Source organism: Tauraco erythrolophus, chromosome 2 (assembly GCF_009769465.1).
Source record: "Tauraco erythrolophus isolate bTauEry1 chromosome 2, bTauEry1.pri, whole genome shotgun sequence".
Taxonomy (NCBI): Eukaryota; Metazoa; Chordata; class Aves; order Musophagiformes; family Musophagidae; genus Tauraco; species Tauraco erythrolophus.
The window spans coordinates 122,097,755-122,122,121 of record NC_141466.1 but is presented as its reverse complement, the minus strand read 5'-3'; the positions used below and the strand labels follow the sequence as shown (position 1 = coordinate 122,122,121).

Genomic DNA, 24,367 nt, shown 5'->3' with positions numbered 1-24,367 from the left:
CGAAGCCGGCGTCGATCGGGTTGTTCTCTCCGGCCGCTGCCGCCGCTGTTTCCCGGCCTGTCGCTCGCAGGGGCGGGGGGGAGCGCTGCGGAACCTCCTTCCCCTCTCGCCCGGCTGGGGCTGTCGCCCGCCGTGGGGCCGTGAGGAGACGGGGACAGAGGCTGAGCCTGCCCCTTCCCCTTCTCCCCGCCGCCTCGGAGAGTTGCGACTGCCGGCGTGAAGTGCCTCTTCCGCCTGCTTCCTTCCTCCTCGGGGTGAGTATCGCGCCTGTCGCGACAGAGCCCTGTCCGCGCGCCCGTATCGCGAGGGGGGAGGCGGGCTGGGGGCCTGCCCGGGGGCTGCCTGCTTCCTCGGGCTGCTGCCTCCCCTCGCCCCCCTTCCCCCGCCGCGCTGCGCGCTTTGTGCTGCGCCTCCGCAGGGCTGCCTTTTTGTTGCTGTTTTTATTTTTTTTTTTTTTTTCCCGGGGATTTGAAGAGTTTGTTCTCTTTTTGTGTGTGTGTGTGTCGTCTTTTTTTTTTTTTTTCATTTTTTTCCTTCCCACCCACCCGGAGTTGGCCGAGCCCCACTGTGGGGCTGGATGTGCTGGAGAAGCTCTTTGTCATGGAGCGGCTGCCGAGCCGCCTGCCCTCGGGAAAAACATCACTTTAAAAAAAAATATGTAAATAAAAAACGCTCATTTTTTGAACTCTGAGGTATTGTTGGATTCGGGGCGCGGGTTTTTTTTGGCGGTGGTGGCGTTATATTTATTTTTTGGGGGAAGGAAAGAGTCCCCCTGAAGTCGAGGCTCCATTTATCGCAGCCCCCTGTGCCGGAGCGTTGAATGGGAGCAGCACGCAGGCGAGTGGAAACAAAACAAAGGGGGATTTTGTTTTGCTGGTGTTAACCTGCAAAATCTTGGTGAGAAAGCTTGCTTCTTCCCCCCCCGCCCCCCCTTAGCTCTTCAAATTTGATGTTGTTTTACTCTGGAAGAATCCAGATAGCCGGTAGATAAGTTGTGTCTTTTGAATTTTAAGCTTCTTGGGGGAATTGCAAGGTTTCTTTCCCGTATCCTCAGCCTTGGCTCTTTTGTGAGCAGCCTGCGATCCAGCGCAACTTTCGTTGGGTTTTTCTTTTCAGTCTTTTTCTTTTCACGTAGTTAAATAATGCGGTTTCAGGAAGAGCTAATAGCAGGGGGATGTTTCTGCCTGTAACAGCCGTGGAGAAGATTTTTTAAAAGGCTGGGGAGAGGAGGAGGGGTTGTGTTTTCAGCTGAATATTTTTTTTAACGGGAATAACGATATTTTATAGCAATGATTACGTTTTTATACTGAAAGCTTGCTGCTTTTTTTTTTCTTTGTTGTTGTTTTATCTACCCCCTCAAAAACTGCAGCTGTTTTACCTCTGCAAAATGCAGCTTCTAGAATATATGCGAGCAAAAAGCAGTCTAGCTTTAAAGCTCGTGCTTCTGGCCTTACCTTTTAAAGGCCACTCATTTGTTTTTGCTGGGGCTCCCCTGCCTTGAAAACACACTACTTGGCAAGTAAAATCACAAAGCGTTTCATCTAGACAGAGCTGGCAGTTCTGCATCCGAAGGACGATGGGTTTATTTTTTCCATTTTGAACGCGTGTGAGAGGCGGGGAGAGATGGGGGGGAAAAAAGTCCGTTTCCGGTTTCTGTTCAGCAGCTTTTTGTATTGTTTTGTTTTTTGTTTGTTTTTTTTTTTTTCAAAGAAGCAGCCAGATGACCTGTTGATGGTATGTCTTCTGTAGCTTTTTATGCTGAAAGACGCCGGTAGGTTAGTGGAGATAAAAGCTTCAGCCAAACAGGCTGCCCAGATTTTCGTCTGCATGTGTCGTCTGTGGTCCCTGTGGCTTTGTAATGTTTTAGGCCCACAATTTCGGAGTGAGTAATGTAGTGCTAAAGTTCAGATGTCTGCACGGGACACTTCCCCCTGTCCTCTGCCCTCCTTCCCCCCCGAGAAAAAGCCTGGTTTGCAGGAAATTGAGCACTCGTAGTGTGAAAATTAGACCCTTTTAGTGCCGCGTAAGATAAGCGTCCTAACTCCTTTTGAAGTCCTGTGAATGGCCAGGCAGGAAGCTTTAGGAATGCGTTTCAGGTGTATGTAGGCACCTACTGGGTACCTTAAGCTTAAACATCTCTTATTTCAAATGAATTAAACTTGTAGGAGCACCTATGTTATGCTGAGTATTGCATTATGAAGGGTGCCTAATGAATGTTTCTGTTCTTGCTAAACACTGAAATGTATTTCTCAACGCAACAGGTCACCATGCTAGTGTTCATCTTGGAAATTAAAATTTTGAGTAACTGCTAGTATTTCAGATAAAGCAGAACTTGGATATTAGTGTTAGCTCAAAGTCTGCTGCAAACGTTTTGTACTTTGATATCAGTACTGGTTTCTGTTAAGGCATGGAAAACAGGATGCTTTCAATTCAGGATTTATAGCTAGAGACTGTGTGTTTGTAGATGCAAAATAGAGCATCATCTGCTTGGAGCCAGTGGTATTTAAAACTCTTACTCATTTGGAAGGAACTAATTAAAAGTATATTTTGATATAAAATGTCTTCTCAGACACGAACTCTGGAAGAGAGGAAAGCGGAAAACCCAGAGCTGTTTGTAGATGCTAATCCATGGCCCTGAGTTAAAAAAGGAAAAATGAAGGTGTTTCATGAAGAATCAAAGTCACCTTTAAGTGCATACTTGTAAGCAAAATTACACAGTTGATTAGGAATTCCTGCAGGATGACAGTAATTGGAGGTACTTGTTGCTAGCTGGTCACTATGTGCCTTGCTGGTTAGATCGTAAAAGTTTTGACTGTAGGTGGCATCAAGAGGAAGAAGTCCAGCTCTTTTGCTTCCCAGACGTTCCTTCCTTAATCTCCAGATTCACAGGCATGCTGACAAACTGTCAAAGGAAGTGACAGCAAAGAGATGGTGTAGGAAGTAGGTCGAGCACTGCTAAATGCTGCTGAGAGAGTTTCAGTGGAAAAAAGTAAGCGTGTTTCCATCTGATCTAGTTTCTGTTTCCTTTCAGTCTACTGGTTAACAGGATGCACCAGTAAATCTCATACTCCTACTATAGTCCCCCAGTTCTACTGAAATTAATATTGCATCCCCAGTCGGGCCCAGTTAGTCTACCTGGATGGGAAGATTCATGGGGAAGAAGGTAAAATTTAGTTCTGATCCCATGAGGTTCAAATTGTGTCAGCTGGGCAAAGCTGAAGTGGCTCTGTGTCTCCCAGGAGGCCGTGGGCAGCTCATGGGATGGATTCACCTCTCCCTGTGCTGCTGTAGGTTCTCCAGTGGTAGGCTGGAGGTGGGCTGGACCAATACAGTAGTGTTGTGGGATGTTCTTTGTGGCGTGGATGTGGCGATTAGTAGTCAGAAGTGATTGTGTTTAAAATGTTTGAATAGATGTATTCAAAAAGCGATCCAAACTCTACCATCCTGTTTTTTTTCCTCTGGAGTCTCCATGCAGGAAGGTGGAGCACAGAGTTAATGAAAACTGTTCCATGAAAGATCTTGATTTTACAGAACCTCCTGATGATGAAGCCTTTGGGTATGTCAGTACTTTCTCTCAGACAGGAACAGAGGAGATACTAGAGCAGCAGTCTCCTCGGAGGTCTTCTGGCTGTAGCAGTCCCTGTTGTACCAACTGTCACATGGGCTTTCAGTATTCAGAGAGGAGGAACAAATCCCATTTACAAAATTGGAGTTGTAACTAGGGTCGCATCCTGGATGTCAGTTCTTTGGCATGCTAGAAATCTTCCTTAAAATACAAAAAAGTGAGCTCTACCCTGTTGCTGCTTTCTCATAAAAGCTGTAAAGACTGTTGACAATAACTTGATTTGCGGAAGAATTACTGCCTTGCACTATGAATATGTTCTTTTCCGAGTATCCTGTGTTTGTAGTGATTTGAAAAAGAGATTTTCCTTCGAGTAGGAAGAGGTGCTTCTATGCTTTGCATGAGTGAGTGTACAGCTTACTGGCTGCCTACGTGAGCCCTATGCCATGGACTTCGTTTGCTGACCCTTGTCGTGTGATTGGAAGCACCAAATGTTACTAGCTGCTCAAAATGACCTTTCTGGAATAACCCTGTAGTCATGTGTGGATGTAGAATAGTTGACTGGAAAATACAGGCTCTGTTGTCCTCTGCTGGCACCCTGTGCTGAAGGTAGATGGTCATCAATACCGGTCTTGCTCCTGCAATGTCTTTTGGCTGGAGTACGAGGTGTAAATGCTGTGAAGGTGGTGTTTTGGGATGTGGGCTCAAGTGTGAACTAGTCAGCAGCTTGTTTGATTCAGGCTGAACACAGTGCCTGGGTGGGAGCGTTTGGTTAAAGATTGATGGTGTCCTCCGGTCCCTGCCGTGCAGGAACACAGTACAGTTCACGAATAGGTAATAAAAGTTAACCTGCTGGCCTTCTTTCTTAATCTGTGCTGCTGAATTCAATGCTAGTGACCTGACTGCCACCCATGGTATGTACTCATATAAATGCTGAGTTTTAGGCTCAAATCTCATGTACTCGAGAGCAGAGTGGACTGAACCTTGCAGTGCATTTCTGGATGTGGTTTCAGGATTGGGAGTGTCCTATAATTTTACTATTCTAATTGAAGGTATAGGGCAGTTGTCAGAGTAGGAGCAGTCGAAAGCTGTTACTCAGGCCATGTAATTATATTCCTGTTGGGAAGAGGATTCGTTCGATTTGCACTCACATTCCAATACTTTCCTTGTTCACCAGTAGAGTATTTTGTAAAGGACTTGGGATATGTGTCATGCTGGTTCACAACGCTCTTGATCTCTCTTGATGTTGGCGATGCAACTATGTCAACCAGATGTTTTTCCGTGCCGACACTGCGGCAGACTAATTGCATAAATGTGTTTTTAGAAGAGGGAGAGCATTTCTTTTGAGAGAAGTTTTTTAGTAGTACAGAGATATTTGGGCCAGAGAAGTGCTGGTCTGGCTATATTAGATGGGGTAGATGTGTATGTGTTGCGGGGAGCAATTGCACCATCCAATTGACAAAAGTTGATCAAAGTCCCAGATGTAGGCAAGCTTTTGCTGATGGAGTGCTTTTGTCAGCCTGTTAGTTTACATATTCGGTGATCAGGGAGATAAGCATGAGGATTTTGGCAGAAAAGCTTTTGTCACTAAACGCTGCATTTCCATTTGCGGGTCTGTAACGTTGGCTATAGTGGCTGACACTGTTGTAGACAAGGCTACAGCGTAGTGCAGAAATGAGCAGCACGGAAGGTAGAAGAAAAAGCTACAGTTAAGTAGACTTAAACCAGAAGTTATCTATAGAATATTTTTTATTATTAATGTAGTTGATAATATGAATAGCCACTAGAAAATGCTGGTTTGTGATTGATTGAGGTTTTGAGCGAGTGGGATACATAAAGAAAAATATTTTGTAGATGCTTGCAAGATATGGGATTGGAGCAGATTGGTTGAATAAGATTCTTTGGAGGATAGTTTATTGGAACTAGGATGTAAGGAGAAGATGGAAAGAAAAAACCCAACCAAAACCCCCCAGAATGGAAAAACAATAAACAAAACGCAAAACCCTGGCTAGCCGGAATTGTCTTTAGGTAGACCACCATCAATGGATTTTTGCTTCCGTTGCCAAATGATGCATCTGCCTGGATGTACTTAGCTGCTTGTATTCCAAGTATGCTACAAGTATGCAATGTTTCTGCAACTATATATCCCTTTGGGCTTCATTACCAAACACTTAAAAATACTTTTTCCTGAGCTGGGATGCTTATTTTCCTTACTTCATGGGCAAGGTGGGGGACAAAGGTCATATTTGAAGGGACTGATTTGTTTTCTGTTAAGAAGATTGTTAAGATTTGCCATTGGCATCGGTGGAGCTCAAAGCCTGCAAGAGTTTTTGGAGGCATAGTGAGAGCAAACTTAGTGGTCTGATTTGAGTGTCTCACCCTGGCCTGCTTGCCTCTTCAGTGCTCCTGCATAATGGTCAGATGACTTGCTGACAGAGTAGCGAGCAACTGGAAAGTAACAGCTGTCGAGTTGATTTCTCCTTCCCTTCTGCCAGCTTGTCCTCTAGGATGGGTCAACAACATGGATGTCTTAATTTTTCTTTGGGTCAAGGCAGCCAAACTGGCATGTCTGGGTTAGATCTAGCTTGCAACATTTCTGTCTAGCTGGTCATCTTTGCCCAAGAAGTGATTGGCAACAGCTGGGGCAGCACGTGAAGCACCTAGATGGAATTGTGGACTTCAAGTGTGGGAACTAGTGTGCCTGTGTAGCCTGCACATATGGCCCCCTTAACCGTCAAGTCTATTGGGACGCTGCAAGATGACATTAAACTAGTAGAAATATTAGACTTAGGCTTACAAGTGTTTGGAGTTCCTTTTCTTGTGTTAAAATCGCGCCTCTCTCACGGTTACGGATCTGCCCCAAAGTGCTCGCTTTCCCTGCCCTCAGTTCTTTCTGCTTTAAATGGTTGAGCAGTATTAAATAGTGAAACTTGATTTTAAAACCGTACAAACTTGAGTACATCATCTGTATTTTCTTTGTCTTAAGACAAATTATTCGTGTTAAATGATAAAAGTCGTCCCTGAAGAACTCCTGCTAAGAAATCTCAAGGCTCCTCTTTTCTTAAGTGTTAATATGTATACTGAGATTTTTTTGTCCGATGCTACCTTGATATCCTTTCTACTTATCTGAAGCAGTTGAAGTTCAATGCAATATTTTTATAAGAATAAATCTTGGTTTAATCGTGGTTTAACACAAGGTTCAACTGGAAAAATAGTTTGTCATATCATATAGCTGAACTATTTATTTGGTATGAGATTAGGGTAAAAAATCCAAAGTGCATCACACATGGAGGCTTGCTATAAAGTAATTCACTTCCTTTTAAAGAACTTGTTGCTCGCTTTCCTTCTGCAATGCACCTCTTGGTATAAGCTGCTAATTCTAAAAATATGTCAGTTCCGTCATTTCCCACTAATATATTTTTTCTTTGTTTGGCTTTGGTTTGCTTTTTCCCTGAGCCACTTTAAATACTCCGAGGAATGCTTAACATGGAAGAAAATAAATGCAAATAGGTATTTGAGTTGCTGTATTTAGATCGCGGCTGTATTTCAAGGCTAGCGGAAGATGACTTGGAACTTCTGTTCTGCAGTGAAAGAAAGAGAATATAGGGGCCTCAGCCCTTAGCTAATGTCTCACATAGAGTACATATTTCCTCTTGGATCTGGCTTCTTTCTGCTGGGCCAGTGCTCTGTTTTCAATTTAGGAAAGAAAATGTAACATGCTACTAATGATGTCAAAATCGTCTGATTAAAAACTGGGGGAGTTCCTGGTGTATAGGAAGCCAGAGTTATTGACTGTTCATGTGTGGGAAAACAGTTACGGACTGTGCAGTCCTTACTGCTATTTCCATCTTCATAACCAAACCTTGATGGTGATTTGGTTTCAGATTTAGGAATGCCGCTTTCAGAACTCCACAGAAAGCTCTAGGATGCCTAAAAGTGGTGTGAGTGCACTGGTTCTCCGTGCACGGCTTCCTAGGGGATGTCTTTCCTTAAACTAGATATGCTCTGGTATGATCTGTTTTCTGTGCTTGAGTGGCAGGTGCCTGGTCTTAGCTCTAGGACACAACCTAGGCTTGAGTGGCCAGCAGAGACGAGGCTGGGAAACTGGAATGAGACAGGAGGAGGGATGTCGCTTGCTGTACACTTGTTAAAGATTTGGTATGTTCAAATGACTTCGTGCTTTTGTTCCTCTTTTTCTGCTTTAAAAGAATGGATTAAAGCCACATGTAAAGACCATCTCTATTTTTACCCAGAAAATGTTTCCAGCTTGTTCTCGCATTGGATACAGGTTCTGTTTAGTCAGCATTGTGATGTTAAAATATTTTTAACATTAGTAGTGATGATCACAAGGTGAATAGTTAGAGGGAGAAGGTAATTGTCAAACTGTAAAACATGTCATGGTGGTAACACCTCACTTAAACACCTGCTATTTATGTGCATTAGGGGGGTAATATTTAATGTACCTTCAGCAGAGGGCTGGGAGAGATCCAACTCAAATTCCCTGGAACTTGGGGGGATAATCAGTAAAAACTGCTTCTCAACAGAGAAAAGATTTAACCATTTTTGTCAGTTTTTCAGACAAGTAGTGCGAGAACAGAAGGCCTGAAAGTAGACTTAGATGTTTTTTTTGTTCTTTTTCTCGCATGGCAATGTTCAGGCAAATTTGTGATGATAGTGCTGGACACTTTAAATAAGGACTGCTTTTCTTAGCCAGTCTGCTGTCCCTGCACCTCTTAAAGTTAAACCATTATGTATTTTTATATATGGTTTATACACATATATAAAACCCCTCATATATATGTATGTAACTGTGCACTTTGTACCCTGGGGTTAGCGGACCAAATTTAAGACAAATAATGTTGTAATGCATGTTAGTCTGAAGACAGTTGATCACCCCTTTCTGCTTCAATGACTTTCACAGCCAAGTCATCTCCTCTTGATGCCTGTGGTAGGTGGATCCATCATACTGGATCTTTGTTCTTTGATTATTATTTTTTAATGAGGTAATTACTATGCTGGTGATAGCCCACATCAATTGTTTAAGCATTCATTTGGTGCTTTATGTGGTGGATGTGAAATAGCATTCCAGAGAGCTTTCCCTTTTGGTGCCGCATGAACTGTTGCGCGTTGGTTAAGGTTTCTGTGAATTTCTCAAGGTTGTTGCAGAGGGCTGGAGTGTACTGTGGTAAGGATAGCAGCTGAGTGGGTTTGGTTTTTTTTTTTAGAAGTGATGCATTATTCTGTTGAGGCAGTCAGCCACCTGCTGAAGTTGAGGAACTCAGCCTGATCTTGCAAACAGATAAATGCATCAGTAGCTTTTATTTTTATCCTTTTTTTTTGCCTTGCACGTGTGCATATTTTCACAGTCAGTGCTGTGGGCAGTGTGTTAGCCTTGAGGCTTTCTGAGCCGCAGATGTGAACATAGAGTAGGTCCTTGTACCTCTTGCTGCTGGCTGAGAAGGACCAGGATGCTGTACTAAAATGTGGGGGCTTATAAGCCACTTACGAGCCACTTGTGACTCAGATATAGCGACTGCTTTTGCATTTTATGTCAATATATATACACTTTATTTTTTTTCTCTTTGAAATAGCTATTTGTATTTCACTATTCTGAGATATGTATAGTTAGCAAGGGAAACTCCTACCTCTAGAGGGAAAGTGTTACAAGCATTTTTTCCTGCAATCTTACACTTACTGTAACTTTGGAGAGGAACTCGTTTAAGTTGGCAGTGTCTAAACAGGAGCAGAGATAGGAGCCTGATCCAAAAGATGAGGGAAGAGTTAACCTTTACCTTAAAGCCAAGAGAGACCAGTCAGCAGGGAGAAGTGAAGAGCTTGTTTATCGTGTCAATAAGCATGTGTAGCAAGTGTCTGATGTCTTTCAGTCTTTAGAGTCCACAATAGCAAGTATTGTAGGATGCTGCTATTATTCTATAGCTATTAATGAGGAATCAGATTGATCTGGCCCTTTTGCTATGTATTTCAAAACCTCAGTCACCAAGAAATAGCAGTTTTAAAGATCTAGATAGTGCTCAGCTTGTGTGTAGAGTGAAATGGCATGAGAAATTTCTTGTAGTATGTATTTATGTAGCAGTATTTATTGCCTACTTTCTGTTCTCTTGCTCTCCAGTTTCCCAAGGCAGGACTGGGACTGCAATCCTTCTGTGTCAGCACCTTGTACTGGCCTTAAAGACAAGAGGACTGTGTTCCCTGCTGAATCCCTGGGAGATGTGGGGAAGGACATGTAAGCCCTCCCACGTATAATAGCATAAAACCTAACAAAGCTAGAATTGTGCTCCACGCTCTTGTCCAACTGTGGGAGTTCAGTGTATGGGAGGTGGTAGGGAGGGGAACCTGTGTGCTGGGATGAGGGATGATGTCTCCAAAGCTCCAGATGGGTATTAGGCTTCTCTATTTTTATTTTGTCCTTGTTTTAATAAAGGTAAGGAAATCACAGGTGTGTTGATGCTTAATTTGGTAATGTTTGGAGGCTGCACAGAAATGTGAATTAGTATTCAGTTACTAATCAAATCTTGCTCTGCTCTGAGGCATGTAAACTTACGAAGTACCAACGAATGTGAAGGTGGGTGAAAAAACTGATAGTGCAGCATGAGGTTCCCTGAATTCACGGTTCCCATTTCAGTTTTCTACTTTCACTGTGTCAGATGTTTACAAGAGTCAGTGTGACCAAGGACCAGGTACAGAACTTACCTGAGACGCAAGCCTGATGCTCAGGAGGAAAGCACAGCGACTTGGAATCCGGGGAGGTATAACATCTGTTTGTAACCTTTGTCACCCGCAGAATGGATTATAAAATGACAAATACTGATTCTTTGCAATTGGCGTATGCTCAGTTCAGTGTTGCACAAAGCATGCCAATTAGATTTAATATAAATGTTCCCTCAGAAAGATCACCTTGATTTATTTTTTTTTCAGATGCGTAAATTAGAAAGGGTCTGAGGCTCTCTGTTTGTTCTTTAAAGACTAAGTGCTATATTTCTAGCTCTTGGCAGACATTGTCCACAAGTACTTCATGTTCCATTGGGCTTATGCCAAATTTAATGTGCTGTGTGTACTGAAAGCATCAAAACCAGACTTACTTTAATTTTAGATTTTACAGCTATGATTATTGATTTTTTTCTTAGAGCTGTTCCATCCAATCTGCTATCGTTTTAATTTCTTTTCCCTGAAGGAATTTCGGGAAAGATCTTGACAGTCTTTATTTGTGTGGCTAGGGACTGTTTATGTGAGTGAGAGCTGTAGATCAGACATCTCTGCAGTGGCCAAACTCTCCGTTTAGAGAAGCTTAATCAGCCCACTGCACTATTTGTGAACTCCTGTCTTTAATACTGACTGATATGCTGTGACTAAAGATAGTGTTATAAACGGTGTCCATCAACTGTCTTTCAAGAAACTTGAATTTTGTAAAAAAACTGAGATGGAAAAGACTGTTACAATCAGGTAAAAGTACCAAAAATTGTGAACTTTCATTTTGCAGAGCTTGTATGCTGTATGAATAGACGCCTACCCGTAAGACCTTGGACTCTGAAAAGACAAAAGAGGGAAGAGGTAGGGGAGAGAAACAAAGCACAAGTAGGAGTTAAAGTAGGTAGACAAAGAGAGGAAGGAAATAACTGCGGGAAAGAACAGGGTATAGTGCAAAACAGCCAACCAACACGGGCTGGAGCATTCATAATGCTATAGTCGTAGGGTCTACTGATCCCTGCCTGACAGCTGTGTCTGCTGGCCTAATGTTTTGGCTGTTCATCTTTTATTTTCAACTCTCAGGGCCAAGTAGCTGTGCATAACCATGGCTTCTGGCCAGGTGGCTCATGGCCTTCAGAGAGGAGCAGGATTCCCTTCTATTGTGCTAGTGTGGAAGAGCATGATACTTAGTAGTGTCTGATTTTTTTTTTAATTTTTTTTTTCCCCCTCTGCCTCTTTTACTACTTCTGCTGAGCCTCCTTTTATTAAATGACAGTCTGTTTTGGTTTCTGCTTTGCAACTTTACCTCCTGCTACTGTTACTGGAGTGAAGTTGCTCAGCTCTTCAAAGGCACGCATCTGAGTGTGGAAGACACGCATCTGAGAGGAGTCTCTTGATACAGAGAGACATAAATCCCAATGAGTTCTATGCTCCCTATTAATAGTCATTATTGTAATTGAAGTATGTGGGAATTCCTAGTTAGTCTTCATTGTAGGCTTAATCACGGCACTCTGAGTTTTGTTAGGCCTAACTCTTATGCCGAAGGATTGAGCGTGATTTTAAGTATAACTTCCGTTATCTGGTCCTCAGCCATAGCTCATAGTTCAGATTTTACTCTGTCTTAAGGATGGTGATCAGTCTTCAGAAGCATCGCTTAAGCTTTGACAATCTTCAGATACTATTCCACGGTTTTCAGAGACTATTTTTTCTGTCCTCCTGTCTTGTTGCAAGAAGATGTGCTGGAGTCTCTACTGTGGCCTGTTCAAGTTCTGCAGTTTAACTTTGCCAAGCAGTGCTAGAAGATGCTTTTCCAGCATGCAACCAAATGGCCAATGTGGAAGAATTATTGGTAGAAGAGTTTTTGCAACTGGACTCTAAGATGTGTTAATGTTTGCATACCCCACGCTTTATTATAGCAACTGCTTATGGAAGTAGCTTGCGTTAATCTTAGCAGACAAACTGTGTCTTGTTTTTGCCTCCCAAAAGTATTTCGGTAGTTTTTATCTTGATGTTGTTCCTCAGAAGAGGAATTGGTGCTACATCTTACTGCAGAACTGAGTAGGCTAATGATGCTTGTCTTCCTTTTATCTCTTGAGTTGTCCCAAGTCCTAGACCCCCAAGCATAGCAAAAACTGTAGGAGAAAACTTGTCCTATGGAGAAACATACAGGAAGTGACTAAACCTGATGAAGACAGAATAAAGGGTTGTTGCAAGTCTGCTTTTGTAACTGAGAATTGGAAATTTTTTAGTTTATTGCTGTTACTGTGCTTTCTTTCAAGCTTAATTTTCAAATATCTTTCGTATAAGCTTAGTATTAACTCAATATGCGTGCTAATAAGATTATTGCTGTACTAAGCTGCCTTTTGCTGATGAATGTAGCTTTTGTTACCTAAAGGAACAAAGTAAGTTTAATAGAAGAGTGAGGATAAAGAAAACAAAAAATAGCTCTGAATTGAAGAATAGGAGTGGTTATCTTCCCTGTTTTTCAAGATTAAACATGGCTTTTAAGTGCTGCTGAGGAACAAACCCTGTTTCCCGTCATCTCGCTATAAATTAGTCCATGCATTTTAAAAAAATACATAATTTTGCTCTTTTTCTGGAAATGAACAGAGTCCACTATATGAACATGGTCCCAGCTCCCGGTTCCTGTCTTGAGTTCAGCTGCACGCGTGGAATGTAGTAAATCAAACCAAGGAGCAGATCAGGGCATGAATCTGTGGACACCATGGTTGTGCAAAAACTTCGTCTTCTAAATGCAGGGCAGCAGGCAGGGCCGCTGGCTTTTGCAGGCAGTGGTATTTTCTGCTGCCTTAAAATTCTTTAACCACAGAATGTGCTCCTGCCATGTGAGAGTGGTGGTAACTCGGTGCAGGCATTCCTGCAGGTTGTGAGAACAGGTGATAAATGATAGTTCTGTGATGCGGTGCTTCCGCCTTTGCGCGCAAAGCTCATGCCTCTGCGCTAGTGGCCACATTTGTCAATGAACAGAATAGTTTATTTTGGAAGGGAGCTCTGGAGATCGTCTGGTCCAGCTCGCCCTACTCAAAGTAGTTTGAAGTTAAAGCCAGCTCTTTCATCCCTTTATTTTGCATGGGCTTGAATAGCATAGAGGCAAGAGGCAAGGGGTTGTCTAATGCTTACCTGCAACTGTCAAATCTTCTGTAAATGTATGACTTGGACTTATCCTGTGTAATTCCAGAATATGTTTTTAAGTTTCAGTAAATCTGGAGCGTGCTGAAACCAACTAACTGGTAACTGAATTCCTTGAATAACTCTAAACAACTGAATATGGGAATTGCTCTGCACTAGGTATACTTATTGGACACAAGAGTATATGCTGTGTTCAAAGACATGTTATTCATGCTTTTCTCAAAATGCGTTTATTCCAGTAGTCACTGAGCCAACATGGATTAACCTCTACGAAACCATTCTGTACAGTGGCTGTGAGCAACAGGTAGACTTCCCACCTCTGCCTCTCCCAGCTGACAGTTTTCAATTGGTGATGCTCGCCGTTTGGTGCTAATGTCGATGGGGCTTAACCATATGGTCTCGCTCTCGCTTTCTCTCGCAGTGTTGAAAAATGTTGTCCTGTCTGCACTAGCAGCTAACTGATCTGAACCCATTGTTGACAGCCACCATCATCAACAGGTCATTTTCCCTCTGCGAACGTGGCTTTTGATTATGTATCGTAAATCCAAGTGGAAGTGCGGTTACAATCTCGCGGTTCTTGGACACGGTGAGTTTACATCTACGCAGTTGCTCTAAGAGAACAAACTTTTCTACTTGCACCTGAACTTACCTATATGAAAAATTTGAAGAAAAAAATTTGGTAATGACTTCTAGAATTCCCTTAAAATAGACCTTTTATTTACCTCTTTAAGATTTTGATTGAGATTAGTTGTAAGAAGTACAAGTGTAGAACAATACAAGCTATTAGTATTGTCTTGCTGTTACTGTCTGTAACTGTATTTGTTCTCTAAACATTGGTGGGTTTTTTTTAGAGTAGATGGAGGGAGAATGATTTCAGTTGTTCATTGGACAGTATCTCTCTATAGCAAGCTACCTTCAGCTTTTAGAAAACTGCAGATGATTATATTAGGTGTCTGCTAAGCTGTACCAAGTTTTACTTTCTCATGCCCTAATGTTGGATTTGTATGGAAGGGTGTTTCCGGAGGCTCTGAGCTGATACAATATTTACTGCCAGCTGAGAGCAATGCCTTCTCCCTCTCATCTCGCTGGCCTGTGTGCACACATAGCCCCCTTTCCCCGCGCCCAGTTGTGCAGCCCTGCACCTTTCTTCCCTCCTTTGCTCCAGACCTGCTGACCAGAGTTTGTCCATGAGCTGATTTTTCTCAGTAACCCAGGATGAACAAATTTAGTAACAGGCATTTTCTAAGAGGTTCAGGGAACTGTCTCTGAAGTTTTGCCATTAGACTATGTACCCTTCTGACATGGTAGGCTTAAAATTCTTGCATTGCTTTCCACAGCGTTGTCTGTGAATGTATCTTACCTGTGGCTTGTTCTTTTTCCTTAGCCCTCTGGTTTGAGGGTAATTGCCTCCTCTTGCTATTGCTTGCACCAAAGTAATAAGGTGGTGTTGTGAGAACATCAACTTTTCCTTGCTTGGACCGGTTTTCTTACCAAGTTAATGCTAGTGAAATTGAGAGTACAACCTCAAGTAAAATGGGTATGATTAATAGTGAGAAGACTTTTGGCATATAACTTTGAAAATGTTTACAGTTTTATTTTACATCTCAGGGGATTGGGGCAAATAGGCATGAGATGCTAATCATGATGTTTTTCATGATCAAAGATATCAGTACTTCAATGGCTACTATTTTTGTTTAAACTACCAAAGTCTTAAAACTGGTTGTGGTCAGTCAGTATTGATGGTTAACAGCCCGAAACATTTTAAGTGTAGAAAACTCCACTTTGTTATTTATTTCACATGAGTTTGCTGACTTGAGTTCATGCTGCATATTTATTTTAGTTTCTGATCCCACTGTGTATTCCACTGTGCTCTGCGTCTTCTGTCAGGGTTCTATACTGAATGAATTCTTCTTTCAAAATTACTTATCTCTGCCAGTGCATTTCAAGGTGAAGCTCCACAGATGGTGCAGTATGGTCTGAAGCTTTAATAGTAGTGTAGCTGTTAGAGCTTTGTTGTATCAACTCTAGAGTCTCATCTGTTAGGAAGAAGTTTCTATCTAACGAAATGGGGTGGGTCAGAGAGGAGGACTTACCGTGTTCAAGTACTCGTGTATAAGCCAAAATACTTGCAACAAACTCCTAGTAAGAGTGTCATTCCTGAGTAGTTGTGGAACACAGTTGAAGCTGGTGGCTTGAGAGTACCTGACATTTGAGTGCTTCATCTCTTCAGACAAACTACACAACTTAAATGCTATAACTGACATCGAGCATTGTCTCTGACAGCACTGTAATTATTCCTCATGTCTGGGGCTTATCCAAAAATCAGAGTGATGAATTAAATTACACGTCCAGCCCAGATCTGTTCTAGTACAGTCTTGCTTAGGTAGGCTGATAGCGATCTTGCTTACGCTGGTTAATTCAGTTGGCTTCAATGCAGTTGAATCCTTACTTGCACCTGCATAATTGGGCTCTGGTGTCAGGTTTGGTGAGGTGACCTGGTAGATGAACAAAACAGAATTTGAACTTTAGTTTCTTTTCCTTGCCAAGTATGCTTTTACTTTTTTTTTTGTACAAAGCGCCTAGAAACAAAGTCCTGCTGCTCAGTACAATCGATCATCTGTTAAACAGATGAGCTATAAACCTCAGTTTTATTTTTGTGAAACATTGTGAAGGCTTAATATAATAATAAAAAGAGAGAGAGAACTCAGTCCGTTGCTACATTACTGCGCCAGGAAATAATCCTTCCTCTCTGACCAGTTCCTTAGCTGTTCCAGCCATGGTATGAGGTAGTTTTATTTTTTTAACAATGACTTTATTTAGATTATCCTTTTAACTAATGGTTTTGGCACACTTTAAAAAGACACTTAAGGAAGAGGATCTTGTTGCAGTATTACACTCTGAGCTAAACTTACAGGCTGCAAGTATTTTATTTATTTATTTTATTTAATTAGAGATTGTTCTTTTGCACCACATAAAAACCATCTTTGGAGCATGTTGAGTTTGCAAGCAGCTATCCAAAAGGCTGAAGTTTTGTCAAAGGATGCAATCTTCTGTATGCTGGAGCTGTTTTAGATTATTCTGGGTGTTTCTGGTCGGAAAGAGATTCTGTGTTGCTTCCGATTAACAAGAAAGCTCTTCTTATGATCTTTGATTTCGGTTGGCTGCCACTTCACTAAGAACTTTGATTGCAATGTTTCAGTGTCCCTTTGTGTTAGGTCCTCTGCTATCTTCGCTTAACTTTTGTGTTCTGGACTTTTATTTTTGCAGGTAAAGGCAAGTCTTGCTGCTTCAATGTATATGGCTATAGTGCTGTTGCATTGGGGAGAGGGGTTATAAACTTTCTCTCTTTATCCAATTTTTACTTTTTAGGTAGACTTCTATATCAAAAGTTAAGGAATAAGACCATGCTATAACTTTTGGGAAACCCAGATATTTAAATCTGTTAAAAAATTGGTAATTAACATGAGGATGTTGTGATAAATCACATTTATTGTGATTGTATTAACCTTTTCATGTTGCTGAGTGAGGGAGGGTGACTTGAAAAGACAGATCTAGGTATAAAAAGGAGCCCAGTAATTCCTTAAACTTGCACCCCTTAATGTTAGACTTGGTCCTGTTCTTAAGAGAAGGACCTAGGAAAAGTGCAAAACCAGTTACTCCCACAGCTGGACTTCTGCAAATCCCAGTCCAGTAAATAGGAGCATGCTTAGTTTTAATACCAGAAGCAGTAAAAAATAGCACTCTGGCAAAACTAGGAACGTGCAGTTATTCCCAGGAGTGGTGCTTTGCTCCACAGGCGCTGTGCTCTGGAGCTGAGCTCAAACTCGTGGTTCTCGTTGAGCGAGTTTCAAGACTGAAGCTTTGTGTAAATAGCTGCGCTCCTGTGCTTTAGCTATGATGTTTCTATCCTTCCCTTAAGTATTTTTTAAAAAAAAACTTTGAATAATTCTTTATTTGTTTCTCATTTCTAATATGACATAGGTACTATAACTTTCTTAGATTTTACATTTAATGAAAACTATACAGCTGTATATCTGGTCACAGATTGGTTTTAAAGTGAAGACATGTTCTAGAAGATTTTTTTTTTTAATTTACCTGTTTTTATTGGGTTTTTTGTTTTTTTTTTTTTGGGGGGTGGTGTTTTTTTTTTCCTGAAATGAAAATGAAGTGCTTCTCTTCTAACCAAGAAAAAAACTTCGGTCAGCTTGGAAGTGGTTACTAAAAGAAAAACGTTTCACCTCAGAAACTAATAAAATTATTGGAGCCAATACACTACTCATTACGTTGGTTTGATAATGCTCTGTAGTGTTAATAGCATTTGAGTTGTTTGATGCTGCTGATCTCACATCTTTTTGTCCTAGCAGTCATGTTTACAGACTAAAAAGTATTATAAAGCAGAGGCTAGAGGAGGGTGAACTTGTGACAGGGCTGTATGTATTTGTCTAGTTCAGAGTTTATTTTGGGGACACGTAGTTTGCACACTTCCATCAGTGAAATGCTAAAAGTACAGAATGACTTCAGAGTTTTTTAAAGAGTTGAAGTACAACAGTGGCTGCGAAGCCAGAGAAAGTCTTGTCTTTTCTTTATGTTTACAGGATATATATTACTTCCACAGCTGGTGTTGATGTTGCTGAAGTGAGACTGAGCATGCTTGAAAATGTTTGTGAAGTTCTAAATAAAAATCCTGCCACTAAGTTGCATGGAGGCGACACATGCTGCTAAGGCAGCAACTTGCCTATTAAATGTTGTCTCAGCTGATCATCCTGACAGATTCAAAGCCATTGTCCTGCTTGTCCAACACTTTGTGAACTTGTTCTGTGTTGTTTAGTGTCAAACTGACTATGCTGACCTTGCCGTATTGGTAGTTCTTTAGTTTATTTAGTATGTCTGTTTTATAGTTAATTACTTGAATGGACTTGCTTATATGTTTTCTTTACTTTGAATTTGCATTGCTCCAGGAGCTTGAATGTGGTCAGGCATCTCTGCTGAGTCTGGGTGGTAACTTCTTAACGTGTGCCATGTTGGTTGCCTGTGACTGACTGTACCTTCTGCAGCTGTATGGTGTTCTTCTGCTCCGCCAACGGATGATGTGAGACATCCTTAAGCAGGAGGGTAACTAATGACAAGCAGTAAATCGAATGTGAGCAGGACTTCTGCAAATCTTTATGCATGTGAACGAGGCACCACTGTGCTCAGTATGAGCAGCTGTTAGTAATTTTCATAAACAATATTATCCTGAGAGGGCCAATCTACCCCTAAAATCTTGCAAAGATCACTTCTGAAGAGCCAGATTTCTTGGAATGAATCAGTTTGCACTGAATGGTTGACTAAAAAAGGGCAAATGAAACAGCTCCTCTGTACTAGATTATTAATGTTAACTTTTCTATACTAGAAAAATAGGACTTAAGCTTTCCGTGGTACACAGAGGTGTACTTGAAGATACCCAAACAGTAGCGTATTGGTAGCCTGTATGGATATCTGGAGTGCACACCATGGGTTAAAGTGGAGGCTGCTCTCGACTTCTTTCTCAAGATTCAGAAAGGAAGAAGTCTGTATTATATTAACCAGTCACTTTGGTTAATAAGTAATGCATGCTGTAAATCATGTGAAATTGATTTCAAAACTGTGTAAAGTACTACTGTGTTCTGAATTGTCTGGTACTATTTAAAAATTACTTGGTCGTGGTGCTGTCAAGACTGCAACTTTTTGTTTCTATATGCTCCTTTTGGTGTGGTTTGCCCAACCATGTTTCCTGGTTCCTGAATGGAAAAACTTTTCTTTGAGAGAAAATAAGTAATTCTTTACCGCTTAAAGCTTGCCTTTCAATCCATGCAGGTACAAAGTGCAAAGCCAAAGTAATCACTAAAGTGAGTTTGCAAGTTTGCATTTATTTTGGCATGTCAGAGAGATGCCTGAAATGGGAGAGAAATGTAGATTTTCTTTCATGTGCGTGCAAATTCGAATCTAGCCCGATCTGTAACTGCTCAACTATGCTTGGTTTTGAGGCTTCTTCAGGTAACTTTGAAATATGACCTGGTATCTACAGAGGACCAGAGTCCTAGCCAGGGTACAGCTTTAAGTGTGTGTTTTTTCAGAAGAAATTATTGAGCTGTTTAGCTCGAGAACATTGTGTGGGAAATAAGTAGACTTGCATTGGATGATGAGAAATACACTGAACTTGTGTCCTCAAACCTCAATTTTAGGAATCTAACTAATTTCTGGGCAAATCTTTGCCTAGAAGGTTTGCATTCAGACAGAATTCTTTTGAGTTTGGATTAAGGAAGAACATACTTTATTTGTGTCTTTAGGAACACTTTCCATACTGGTAGAATTACTAAGAGTCAAATTGCTATCTTGTTAAGGTAATTTCCTTAGGGTTAGTGATGTGACTTAACATCATTGAAAAAACAAGGGCAGTCCATGAAACTACCAGCTGAACATTTTAATGCTGTCTAGCAATGGGTGCACACTTTGACTGCTGCTGGAAAAGTGCTCTGCCACAGTGGCAGTCAGTATCCCTGTACTCTACCAGTTGAAAATTACTTTTGTCTTCATATGCTAGATTTTTGTCTGATTTTTTTCTTTCCTTTGTGACATTCTTCGAGAAGACAAAAGGCAATACGGATTCTGGAGAGCATAGCTATTTTAAAAAACAAACATGCTGCTATCTTGGTTCAAAAATACCTGTTGGTGTTTTTCAAAAATACATCTTATGACTCACACGCTCGAAAATATTTTTCCATCGGTGTTGTTCTTGTTGTAACTGAAGGCTATACTAACTTTAAAAAGTTGCCATATTCAGCTAGATCCCTTCTCTTCTTTGAAGGTAACATTCTTCTGTATACATAGCAAATTAAAAACTTGAAAGTAGTGACGCCTTGAAAACTTCCAACTATAAGTCAAGTGTTAAACCAATTTCCTTATCTCTTAATTAAAACTGGACCATATGGTCAGACTAAAGACCCTTGGGTGTTTGTAGAAGTAGTACAGCTCTATCTCCATGGTGGAGATATTCTATCTTTGGCTTTTTTTGGTGAGAATATATTTGGCACAGTGATGCCAAATGTCATACGTTACAAACGAGGAGTTCTTAGCTGCTCTTTCCTTGTACCTGTAAACAAGAAGCTGGCTTCCTGTCTCAACCAAGGAGTAAAATTTAGGGATAGCATCCATAGCACTGAATTCTTACTACACTTTGATAATGACCTTTTTGTTGTTAGGTGTTAGTGTGTATGTGCCCACATAGAGGTAAAGGAAAAGTGCAACTGCCTGTTTATTTTTATAAGCAGCAAACCTCTTATCCAAATTGGATTAGAAGTGTAGGAAGTAAAGTATTGCTCCTCTCTAGATATGCTAATTCATGCATTGTCCATGGGATTATAAAGGAAGGAAAAAGATATAATCAAATAGCATGGGATTTTTTTCTCTGAGCAGTTACAAACTGGGAACAGAGTAGGATATCTAACATGAGGAGGTGGAGGAGACATTTGAACTTTGTCCTGTTTGAACTGCTGGCCATAAGAGGCAATTAATATGGAAACTTAAGTGTGCAAAAAGTTAGGTTTTTGTGTATGAATACGAGTTGTATTAGCATAAAAGCTTGTTCAGTTTACTCGTTAAGAGACAGCTTTTAATGTATCTGGAGGTATTTCAATATACCTCTATTAGAGATTTGTTGTATACGCAAAGTAATCAGTTCTTTTTCTCTGGGGTTGTTACCTAAAGTAACCTTTGTTCTGTACCCGAACTCATACAACTTCATTTAAAATATTCCTAAAAGGACAAGCTTGAATGTCAGAAATAACAGGAAACTGAGGTGCCAAATCAGCCGTTTATGTATAGGCCTGTAATGTGTCCTATCAGGCCACTATAAAAACCTGACACTTGGCTTGCAAAGAGTAGGCAGACCTCTGACAGCTATCCAGAGGTATGTAGGTCATATGCTTTTATATGTAAATGCTGGAGCTGATATGTTTAGAAAGGGCCAGGTTTTGTACCTTCTGTAAAGACTGTCCGAAGTTCGAAGTTGGGAGAAGGAGTATAGTAAGATGGTACATTTATTGGCACTGACTTACAAAATATTCAGGTATGAACTACAGACTTGGGATGTTCACATGCAGAGGTGAGCAGAGCAGTGTGGAGGTTATCCAGCACTTTTTTTTTTACTGGAATTGCAGATGAGCTACAGTCAAAATGGTGAGTGTCAAGAGTGTAGTGCGGTGAGGAGTTTAGGATAAAGCAGAGGGAAATTCTATTGGATAAACTTGTCTTTTGTGCTTCATGATCTCTGAGTGAAAAGGTACTTGCCTTATTTTAAGATACCCATTTATGTGATGTGGGAGTTGAATAGAAACTGTACCGAATAGTTTTTAAACTTTGTACCGAATAGTTTTTAAACTTTGTACCGAATAGTTTTTAAACTTTGTACCGAATAGTTTTTAAACTTTGTCCCTCTTAAGATATATTTTTTTCCTAGAATGTGAGTGTGAGGAGTTACCCAGTTATAGCTGAATTTCTATAACTGAATACTTTTTTTGTCCTTTTTTAGCTAATCTATGTGAAATGTGTTTCGTCACTGAAAGTGAGGCAGAGATGTGTTAATACTTCTAGTGACTGTCTCAACTTTCTCTGAAGAAGTGCGTGGTCAAACGATCTGGCTTTGTGGGAATGAAAACTTTCAGGTAATGCAGGTTCAGCTGGTTCTGCTAGAAGGTACCTTAAAAGTTTTGCAAGCAGGAAAACTACATCTTGGAAATTAGTTCCTACTGGGCCTCCCTTCTTTTATTTAGGGGAAACCATAATACCTGAAGCTCGATGAATCTGAGTTCTGCTGTTCGAAGCACACAGAATTACAGCTAAGAAATTCTTTGAGGAAGTGCTTGTGCATAGCCTAGGTTAATTAAACTTGCAGATACAGTATTTGGCTTGCATAGTTTTCAAGAACCAGAAGTGTTCCTGAAGAACTTCAAAAAAGTCTTCCACAATAGCTGTTTCCAAGTACCTGGGAAACTCCAGTTTATTCTCTTGGAAAGAAGCCTTGTGCAACTACATCTGCATGTTTCTGACTTAGCAGATGGCTTACATCAATTTGGCCTTTTGAGAAATCAATGTGTTTTCTTCAGAACGATGCCTTACCTATCATTCTTTCAGTTTTGGATATTTTAGGAATCCAGCATGTCTGATGCTTCAGGCTATTCTTGATCAGCAGGTGAAGGACCGTCTTGTAAGAGCCGCTCAATCCCTGAATGTCTGTCTTGGGCAGTGATTGCTGTGAATAGAGTTCTGTAGTGTCAGTGCTGAAGTGCTTATTGGGACACATTTCTCCTGTGAAGCTTGTTGTAAAACACAAGGTATGCTGTGGGTCTCACCCTTTCAAGTGTTTAATCAGCCCAAACAATCTTTGGTGTGGCTACAGCAAGCTCTCTGCAGTAGTTTTTGCCAATTGTTTTATTTTAAGCAAATGTTGAATCAATCAGTCATAGGAAGGCTGTGAACAAACATGAAGCTCCAGACTGGTCTGAAAGACTGCTTGTCATCTGCAGTTCTCCAGTGTTCAGTACGCCTTTCCTATTTCCTGAGGGAATGCACGTCTTCAGAGGCCATTTCATATTTAAAGCTCCCAGTCTCTTGCAGTAATAGCTCAATATCTGGGAAGCCAACTCTTGACTAAATGACCTCCTGAATTACCCTGTGATTCTGTGAAGTCCTTTATGAGGAAAGGAGTTGACTCAGCCTCTTGGAAACACGTAAGCACGTAAAAGTCAGTAGTCCTGCTGTCCTGTAGGTATTTCTTCATGCCTCCCTGAACTTTCTTCAGCTCATAGTAAGGTTAACTATGATGTATATTCTCAGTGCGAGGATCAGGAATCTTGCGTGCACTTTTCTTAATGAGGTCTCTCCCCTATAGGAAGTCGAAAGTACTGAGTTGGTGCAGGGCTAAAAGCCACATGTGCCTATTAAAGTGGAGATCAAACTGAAGACAAAGGGACAGTTGTTTTTCAGTCTGCAGGATGGAATATGCATTGATGGTAGCAACGCTGTCCTTGAGCAGAAGGGCTTCCCTGGTATACCTGAAGAGCGGGCACACAAACGTCTCGGAGTAAAACAGGCCTTTGTAAGAAATGCCTGTTAGGTTTGTCTGATGGCAAAGGATGACTCGTGTCATGGGAAATGTCTCTGCGGTGTGATGATTTGTTGCCTGTCTGTAACTAGGCTACTGCAGCTTCAGCAACAAATTGCTCCACAGTTGCATAAGGATCACCATGGCTGTTGGATGACAGGCATTTCAGAGTTGGCAAATCCCTTTGAAGGAAAATTTGCTGTGCCTTAAGAACTTCAGATTCTGCTTAGATCTCTTACTCAGCTGTCCTGCAAATCTAATTAGCCTCTCCCACTCCTTTCAGAAGTGGTCAATGTGGAAGAGTTCATGAAGTACCATCTACCCTTCATGTTGCAGCAACTTGAGATGCAGCGAAGTGTTCTCTGAAAGCTGTAGCTGTAACAATGGACCTTTGTTTGCTTGGCCCTTAAAAGAATTTTCTTACTTCTTGCCACAAGGCACCACACAGTAGTGCAGGGGATTAGGTCATTTCCTTCCCTCCTCCTCTTCCTGCAGATTATTTGATTAACATTTCTATTGTATACTCTAATGAGCATGTTCTTGGCTTCAGGCTGCTTTACCCCCCCATAATCTCCTTAAAACACTGTAGTGTGACTTTATTAACTGTATAACATGGGAACTCCTTGCACAGAGATTACATGTGACATAACACAATGAAAGATTAATGGAGCTGGCAAGTCGATAATCTTCCCTCCTTTCTTCTTTCATCGTGCACCTGGGGTTAGATTTCTGGGAACCCTCTAACAGTGTTCACACTTTCCAATGCATGAAATATTTGTCTTTTTTGGGTATCGTTTGTTTTGATCAGAGTTCAGCCACTGACTTTGTGG

General features: G+C 41.1%; 1 protein-coding gene across 2 annotated transcripts in view; it reads left to right on the top strand.

Moving 5' to 3' along the window:
- Window positions 1–223: 223 nt before the first annotated feature.
- The window catches only part of PELI1 (pellino E3 ubiquitin protein ligase 1), a 49,535-nt gene continuing 25,391 nt past the window's right edge, over window positions 224–24,367 (top strand). The window contains exon 1 of one of the 2 annotated variants that reach the window (XM_086631010.1): window positions 224–254. Coding sequence is in view for 1 of the 2 variants with exons in the window: in XM_086631004.1 (XP_086487130.1) it covers window positions 13,949–14,003 (55 nt within the window). In the remaining variant the exon portion in view is untranslated. Of the gene's footprint in view, window positions 255–13,948; window positions 14,004–24,367 lie in introns of those variants that run through there. The other variant, XM_086631004.1, reaches the window with a different exon arrangement.